Below are 8,751 nucleotides of genomic sequence, written 5' to 3'. Positions count from 1 at the left end.
CCTCACTTCTTGAATGGTTCCCTCTAAAACAGCAACTATATGTTAAGAATGAAATCTCAACACTCATTACATTACAGAAATGTTCTTGAATTATTTGTAATGTTCTTTCATCTTTTCTGCCTCTAGGGGGGAGTGTGTTTTCAACAATTCTGCCCTTAGAAGGTATTTTATTGTGGGCCACAGGCTTCACAGGGGTATTCTTGAATACAACATGAGGGCTGGCTCAACAAGGAAGAAGAGGCCCTTTGAAAATCTGGATGGGCATTTACGTTAGAGGTTGCAGCCAGAATGCTAAGTGACAAGAGTTACAGAGACTGTTACAGTTGGTGGAGAAAACTTACTTCTGATAGAATTTCTAACAATACTTCACAGAATTACATGTTAGGTTGCCTATATTAGTGGTGTCTTTCCTGGTAGTGAGAAATAACATAAAGACAGTAATTTCATTTTGTAGAGCTGGAAAACAAAGTGTTGAATACTCTACAGAAAACTTAAAAAAACACAAAAAACCCAAACAACAAAACATGGCTTGTGGATATTAAGTAAAACGTTTCTAAGCCTCACGAAAAGTCTATTAGTTTCTGAAATATCATGTTTAGGGCCAACATTGCCTTTCTTTCAAATGGCTGATTTTCTTTTATTGTGCACCATTTTCTCGTATCTTTCCTTTGTTTCCTTCAACAACTGAATCCAGAAAGGAAGCAGCTAGTAAAAAGGTTATCACTCTTTTGAAGATTAAAAAAGTACTTATTTTTTCCCCATTTTGGTGTTTTACAGAATTGAAAGAAATAGTATTTAAAAATTGAATCAAAGAAATGTTATTTCTATTTTTTCTCTTTTTTTCTTTTTCTTTTTTTTTGATTAAAGTGCTGCAAAAATTCTATCATAAAATATTATTTTTGGGTTTATTGTGCTGTACTAGCCTCAAAACTTAGCTATATATATATATATATATATATATATATATATATATATATATATATATATATATATATATATACATATATATATAAATTTGATATAAAAATGTTATTACTTAGAGTAGGAATTAGCTTTGTTCCTAACGCTTTTTACATGATGTCACTGGTGGTCCACGGTTTATTTTGAATCCAATCCTATTTAAAAATATTCTCAGGGGATGAAGACGTTCCTTTTGGGCCTTAATTCATCTAGAGAGTGAGGGGTGTCAGGCTGGGTGACTTCTTAAGTCTTCTGGCCTGAAGATTTAGAACTACATATTTGGAGAAACTTTCAGTTGGTTACAAAAATTCTAATTTGATGGAAAGTAAACAAACCTATAACATTAAAATCCATACACTTATGTTACTTGGTGGGTCGTCTTATAATCTTCTGACTCTTTTCATTTGAAAAGCTTTAAAAAATTTTTGAACTTTTGCTCATTGGAATTTTTAAGGGGGTGTTTTGAGCCTCAGCATAGAGCATAATACGGGCTTTTTGTTTTTCGTTCTGCTGGGTGGTTTGGGGCTCTTCCCTTCCGCAGCTTGGTCTTGGTGCTCTTAAGTGTGACAAACTGCAGGTCAACAGCTCATGTCCACAAGGAGAGGCTACGGGGCACTCACCCTACCGTAAGCGCCTGTTGAACTGCAGGCGAGGCTGGCTAGCATCTGGGATGGGACAGGCGTTCACACCGGGGCCACTGAAACCACAGACTCTCCGCGTAAACCCACACCAGACACAGCAGAATCAAATTGCCACCGGCTGGTGTTCCCCACACGCAGGGCACACTGCGGAGTAATAGGAAACCCTGGTTCCTTCATGTCTCCTGGAAACCAGTTTTGAAATCCATTAAGACCCTTGGAATTGGAGATTTAGCCCTTGTTTTGTTGTTGTTGTTGTTCTTCTTCTTCTTTTTTTTTTTTTTTAAACCTATGCTGCTATAAATGTAAACCCCTGCCCTTCTGCAAATTCAGGAAAGAATTAATTGTTGTGAAGAACTAAAGCTCAATTTCCAGTGTGTGTGTATTACCCCGTTGGTCGAATGAAATTTTATATAGATGTCTCTTTTGCTCCCTAGTTAGTGGCTCTAATCAAATAAATGAAAGTTCTCGCAGGAATTAGAAGCTCCTACATAACAGTGAAGATTTCGGGATCACACTGGGTAAACTGAAATCTAAATGACCCAGAAGCTGAAACGTTACCCACAATCACACTGACAGTTCCAGAAAGAGCGACAAGGAGAGTGCTGTTAAGGGCGGCGAGCGCGGACGCCAGAAGTTGCCACATCCCCAGAAACCCCAGTTTGCCTTTTCACCGCCAAAAGTCAGAGAACCAGAGCGCGATGAGTAAAAATGCAGCGTCTGGGACTGCGCCTCCGGGATTGAGTCGGGTTCAAGTTTCTGCCGAAAGAGGGCGTTGGTCTGAGACTAAAAGAAAATGTGTGGACACCGGCGCTTAGTCAAACGAAAGACCGTTTTAACACATTTTCAATGGATTTCGATTTGCGGGACTTAATTGTCAGAATTCTCCCGCCCAGTGTAGCACGTTCACATTGCAAATGACTCGGGTGCAGTAGGCACAGACGGTCCAGTTCCATCCTGACCAGCCCCGCCCCGCGGCAGACTCCAGCGATTTTCCTCTGGTCACGGACTCCTTCAGAGCCGCTTCCCTGCCGTCTCCACCGCTGTTGTGGCTGTGGCCAGTGGTAGGACTGGGTCTCTGAGACAGGACCTTTCTTGGCGTCGCAGAACCCCAGCACAGCGCAACACGCGCTCCAGAGGAGGAGCGCTTGGATCTCTGAGCGCTCAGTTGGAGGGGAGCGTGCATCGGACCCGGGGGACCTGCCGGGAACGTTTTGGGAAAGACAGTCTCTTTATTTAGATACCTGGTTTAGCAAACAAAGCCCCGAGGACACTTTGGGGATGCTTTCTGAGCTTTGTGACACCTCCAGAAGTTGAACCTTTCGCTCGCTTTTGGGAGCAACAAGTTTCGCTTTCCTGCGCTCAGTGCGCCTACAGAGGGTCTGTGAACTGGGACACTGTGGGCCCGGCACCGCTGCGATTCCAGCGCGAACCTGCGTGGCACAGCAGGAGGGGCTGGCGCAGGGCTGAGGAAGGCGGGGTGTGGGTGACGCCCGGGCCAGCCGGGCAAACCAGGTCCGCGAAGGAGCCATCTGCACTGCGACCTTGATACTGGTTCCCTGACCTTGCGCGGAGGGACCAAGAAGATCAGGTGCTAGCCCCGCGTCGGTGCGTCAGGAGGGAATGTGGCCGGAATGAGAAAGGTGAGAGCAAGCGGCACCTGAGGATTCTTGCACCGAAACCACAATTTCTAGAACCACTCCTCTCCCCGAGTCCTGTTGTTTTGTTGTGCATGGAATGTGTGTGTATGTGTGTGTGCGCGCGCGAGCATTTCTCTACTTTCAAGCACATTTCCTTCTTCAAAGCCTGGAGCTAGAGAGCGTGGCAAGGGAGAGGCGGGGATCTCAGGCGCGCAGCGTGATGGGGGCTGTCGCCGATGCAGACGTGGGCGATTTTAGCTTTAAGGAAAAGGCAGAGGGCTGGCAGCAAGTGGGGGTTAGGGACAGGGGAGCGATGGGTAGGGAAGGGGTGCGGGGAGGAGCCCTGATGTAAGAATGTTAATGAGAGACTCCCCCAGCCCAGTCCCCACCTTTCCCCACCCCCACCCACCCCACCCGCTGGAAATACAAGCCCGGCCTCGGCGCGCCCTGTGTGGTGACACGCTCAGCCGCTGCCACGCTATTTAAACGCGGGCTATGGATCCAGGAATCCGCGCGAATCAATGAGATCAAACGCGAGGGAGATGCACCGTCAATTACAAACACTTGGACAAGTCTAACTTTTTTTTTCTTTTACAAAAACGCTTTCAAAAGCAACCTTAGCAACGCCCAAATAAGAAGCCACCTCTAAACAAAATAGTATATGTATAAAGGGAGGGCGAATATATATATGTATATATATTACAGACGCACAGGTTTACACCAGGTGAACTTTTTCTTTTTCGTCTTCTTCTTCTTTTTTTTTTTTTTTTTAAAGAAAAACTAGTGACATTGGAGAGAAGGACTCTTCCTTTCTATCTTCTGGCGCGCCAGTGAAGGGGGTATTCTATTTTCTTAAAGAGCCCAAGGGGGCGCAGGGACCTTGGAGAGAAGAGTGGGGAGGAAAGAGAAAGAGTGGGTGGGGGGCACAGGGCGAGTCGGCGGCGAGCGCAAGCGCTTTCTTGCGGCACGATGCCGTCTCTGCTGGTGCTCACTTTCTCCCCTTGCGTCCTCCTCGGCTGGGCGTTGCTGGCCGGCGGCACTGCTGGCGGTGGCTTTGGCGGCGGCGGCGGGGGCGCGGGCGTAGGCGGCGGACGCCAGGAGAGAGAGGCGCTGCCGCCGGAGAAGATCGAGGTGCTGGTGTTACTGCCCCAGGATAACTCGTACTTGTTCTCGCTGACCCGGGTGCGGCCGGCCATCGAGTATGCTCTGCGCAGCGTGGAGGGCAACGGGACCGGGAGGCGGCTTTTGCCGCCCGGCACTCGCTTCCAGGTGGCCTACGAGGACTCCGACTGTGGCAACCGTGCGCTCTTCAGCTTGGTGGACCGCGTGGCAGCGGCGCGGGGCGCCAAGCCGGACCTTATCCTGGGTCCGGTGTGCGAGTATGCTGCAGCGCCAGTGGCCCGCCTTGCGTCGCACTGGGACCTGCCCATGCTGTCGGCCGGGGCGCTGGCCGCCGGCTTCCAGCGCAAGGATTCTGAGTACTCGCACCTCACGCGCGTGGCGCCCGCCTACGCCAAGATGGGCGAGATGATGCTCGCCCTGTTCCGCCACCACCACTGGAGCAGCGCGGTGCTGGTCTACAGCGACGACAAGCTGGAGCGGAACTGCTACTTCACCCTTGAAGGGGTCCACAAGGTCTTCGAGGAGGAGGATTTGCACACTTCCATCTACAGTTTCGACGAGACCAAAGACTTGGACCTGGAAGACATCGTGCGCAGTATCCAGGCCAGTGAGAGAGGTGAGCAGGCGTGCGTCCCAGGCCCCAGGCCCTAACCCAACAGCTCTCCTTGCCTCTCCCTACACACCCGTCCACTCTGCAGACCTCACTCCTCTCTGCGGCGCTAAGGGCCGGTGCGCGCGGGCAGTCGTTCAGGTGTGCGCTGTGTGGCTGCGACGACCTTTGACGACTGCCCATCGCGGTCGCGGGGTGTTTGTAGAGAGCCCCAGGGAGGTGAAGAGTTTGGAGGGGAGGGCATCTGAGTCCGCAGCTCCTGTCCTACAGGTGCTGTGAAACCACTCGGGTTTTTTTCTTTCCGATTTCCACTTTGCCAGCGCCCGGCTGGCGATTAGGGGGCGCACTCCCAGTGCCTGGGTCCAACCAGGGTCTGAAGCATCGGAGGCGGAAAGAGCTTGTTTCCCACTCCTTTGCCCTCAGGCGTCCGCCCTTAGGACGGAAACGTCCACTGACGCCCGGCAGCCAGGCGTCGCCACTTGGCTTGCGCGCTGTCGGGGTTTCACTGACTGCTGTTTCCACAGACCCCTGGTTTCTTTTAAAGGCTTGTTGAATCACTCTTCTCATTCCTTTCATTCCCCTTCCAGCCCCTTATAAACGATCTTCTGTGGCCTCCACCAAAAATGCCCCTGTGTGTCTGGACTCCAGCGACACTCACTTCCCCCGGCGCGTTCTGCATCGCAGCCTCTAATGCGCCCAGAGCTAAGCTTTGCGGGAGCGCCTTTTGAAGAAACGGGCGCTGAATCTTCTTTCCACCTGTCTCCCAAGTTTTCTCCATGAGTCTTTGGGTATTGGAATAAAACTCAAACTGGACAAAGAACTCGAGGCTGAGGATGTGGCTATGGCTGCAGGGAGCGGGTGGATGTGGGTGTGCAGCGGACCCTGTGGCACATTTTACTGTAGGGTAGAATCCGAGGGAAGGCGAGTTGAGATCCCAGCATAGCGCAGCTCCCTCCTCCCTTGAGTCAGGGATTGGGGGCACGGCGTTGAGGGAATCCGGTCTCTGCTCCCCTTGGCGCGCACTCGCCTGAAATTTGAGCAGTGCAATCCCGGCAAAGCTCCCCGAGACCCCAGGGCCGCGCGGATGAGACCGAAGGGGAGCGGAGCTGAGCCAGGAGGGGGGCGAGTCCACAACTTGGCTTGGCCGGGCACCTGGGCGCCAGTCATAGGGCATAGCGCAATCTGAGGCCGAGGGCCCCACGAATAGATGAGAGTGGGCAGAGAAGCCATTGATAATGGCGCTGCAGCCATTGCCTTGCCATCTTGGCCACTTCGGACTCACCCTTTAGAGCAAAGAGGCGAGAGGTGTTTGACAGTGAGAAAGCATGGCCAAGTTTTGAGCTCTCGAACTCCAGGCTGCCTGTGCCGAATCCCTGCCAGACAAGCAGGCGGGTCGCAGGCTTCGCTGATTATGAAAAAGGGCACCTGTATCCAACGGCTGCGGACTTGCCACGGCTCGGCAAGGACCCCACATCTACGCTCCCAACTCCCAGTTGCCGGGTTACCGCAGCCTCAATGGGGGAGTCTGCGCCCCGAGCTGCAATGGCTCCCGGAACCTGCTTCTTCAGTTCTCAGCTTTCGAGGGCAAGGAGCTAGAAATCAGAGACTTACCTGGGCGGGCTGGGGCTGGGGGTGTGTCCCCCTACGGGCGAGATCCGTGGTTTGCTGACAGGTCCGTGATGCCACTGCCCGGTAGGTCCCAATGTCAGCGGCTGCTTCATCGCACGTGGCCTAGGATACTGAACCAAGCGCAGTGTGACCCCAGAGGAGGGCAGATCGCTGCCTGGGGCTCCTCAGCCTCACAGTGGCGGCTGAAGCCTGGGAGTAGGCGGGCAGCAGTGTTCTGCCGGGCCTGGGGACTGGCGCGCCCTGGGCTTCAGATGATTAGGCTGCAGTCGGCTGTTGGGAATTACTTTTTAATTCCGAAAGCCTCATAGAGGTTCCGAGGTCTCTTTGCTCCCCTCACCGCCAAGTTTGCATTGAGTGGTGAAAGTTGGCTTAACTGACCTGTATATTTTACAAGTGATAAGATTAGGATCTTACAATTCTTACTCTAATAAATATTTCCAAGAGTGACCTGGCAGATATTTAGAAATATGAAACAAAACAGTTTCTCCTCTAATCTTCCCCGCCCTTCCACCCCTAAATTCCTTACACTCAGGAGAGAAAGTTGCTTGATAACAAAGCTCTCTTAGGGGTCCTTTTACAAACACAATGAATCACAGTTACTTTACCATAAGCAATTAATGCATTAAATAGGGCTTCAGTATATGGTTGCAGTGGAGTTTGTGGCTCAGTCACTGGAAACCTAGACTGCTAGGAAACCCCTGTACTTCAAGCCCCTCAGGTAAAATGGGGGTAGTCAGAGCACCCACATCTTTGGGAAGCTGGGACGCTTAGGGTAGCTAACACAGGAATGCGTGGGAGCAGTGCCAGATGAAGACGAAGTGTTCAATAAATGTGCAGTTTCATTGTAGCTATTATTTTATATATGATCAAATTTACCCCAGGGGTGAGGCCAGGCTATGGGAAAGAACGTTGGGCTGAGATGCAGATGCCTCTGGATTTGGCTGGTCTTCTTATCTGAATTTTTATGTGGAGTGAGAATCAGGCCTCTTCAAACTGATATTCTCACCCAAGTGTGAAATGCAACTGACAGTATTTTCGCTTTTGAAAATTCCCTATTAAGCATTATGAATTAAAGTAGAGGGAGTTCCTCCCTCTTTTGGTGAGAATGTTGGTATTACATTTTTGGACTTAAGTTTCTCTTTAAAACCAAATCACAAATGTTTGAATTTCTTAACAAGTAAAAAACTGACCATGCCAGTATCTCAAATAATAATGCCACTAAAATTTCACTTGGCATACTGTAGAAAGAAAGACTAAGGTACATCCATTATTTCTTTGTTTTAGAGATTTACCATCTAAGTCAATAATTTGAAGTCATTTTTTTCCTGTCATGTCTTTCGCTAATACCACTACAATAAACAGAACTGAACATGTATTATTTTTAAAAACAATAATCTTTATTTAAAATGAATTCACTTATACAGCCAGCTACTGCCCTTATATTCCACACACTTAATAATAAATTTAGTTTTAAAGAGACAGGCTTAGAAATAATTTTTTCAAGCAATAAAAGTCAGTAGTTGTTTTGTGGATGCATTTTATATGATGCAGAACCAAAAGTATCCTGGTTTATACCAAGAACTGTAGTTTTATAGTTTTAGTTATTAGTATGTCATTAATCTGGGCCTGCATAATGACGGCAGAGATAACAGTATTTAATCAATACAAGAGTCATTTATTTTTAGAATTAGTCTGGGGTAAATGATTGAGTGGTCAATCAGCAGTATTTTTAGGGAAAGAACCCATGATAAGTGTAAACTAACACAGGAGGGGGGAAAAGAAGAGCTTTGTAGGCTGCAGTGTGGAAATTCTAAAGGCCTTTGGAGTAGATGGAGCTTTATGAACAACAGATATAAAGATGCAATCTCCATTTTGCAATGATATCCACTGCTATGTAGGTAGAAACAGCCATAGAGAAACCTTTTCTGAAAAAAATTAGATTTTCTTTTTACCAAACTTTAGTTCTACAGCTATAGAAAGTGAGAAAACTACGCAAGACTTATGAGGAGAAAAAGATTCCTGTCTCCTACTCGCTGTGTTTCACTTTTTAGAAGCAACCATTTTCAATTCTTGTTAGCTGTTTCTGTAGGTATTGGCCTTTATCTTTTAATAACATGCTACTTTTTTTTTTTTTTTTTTTTTTTTTTTTTTT

General features: G+C 48.5%; 2 protein-coding genes across 4 annotated transcripts in view; one reads left to right on the top strand and one right to left on the bottom strand.

Annotated features, from left to right (window-relative positions):
- Positions 1-3,658: 3,658 nt before the first annotated feature.
- The window catches only part of NPR3 (natriuretic peptide receptor 3), a 63,812-nt gene continuing 58,719 nt past the window's right edge, over positions 3,659-8,751 (top strand). For all 3 annotated transcript variants that reach the window (XR_001824665.2, XM_017526810.2, XM_017526809.2), the window contains exon 1: positions 3,659-4,976. Coding sequence is in view for 2 of the 3 variants with exons in the window: in XM_017526810.2 (XP_017382299.1) it covers positions 4,208-4,976 (769 nt within the window). In the remaining variant the exon portion in view is untranslated. The remainder of the gene's footprint in view (positions 4,977-8,751) is intronic.
- On the bottom strand, positions 4,968-6,719 carry LOC108303052. The gene has a single exon (XM_017526811.2). The coding sequence runs from the start codon at positions 6,142-6,144 to the stop codon at positions 5,509-5,511; it is 636 nt and encodes a 211-aa protein (XP_017382300.1). The 5' UTR covers positions 6,145-6,719; the 3' UTR covers positions 4,968-5,508.

Source organism: Cebus imitator, unplaced genomic scaffold (genome assembly GCF_001604975.1).
Source record: "Cebus imitator isolate Cc_AM_T3 unplaced genomic scaffold, Cebus_imitator-1.0 Scaffold44, whole genome shotgun sequence".
Lineage (NCBI taxonomy): Eukaryota > Metazoa > Chordata > Mammalia > Primates > Cebidae > Cebus > Cebus imitator.
This window is presented reverse-complemented; position numbering and strand designations above follow the sequence as displayed.

What these genes read in the sequence shown, in the direction of transcription:
- LOC108303052 (XM_017526811.2), bottom strand. Translation starts at nt 6,144, where the DNA reads ATGCCCTATGACTGGCGCCCAGGTGCCCGGCCAAGCCAAGTTGTGGAC.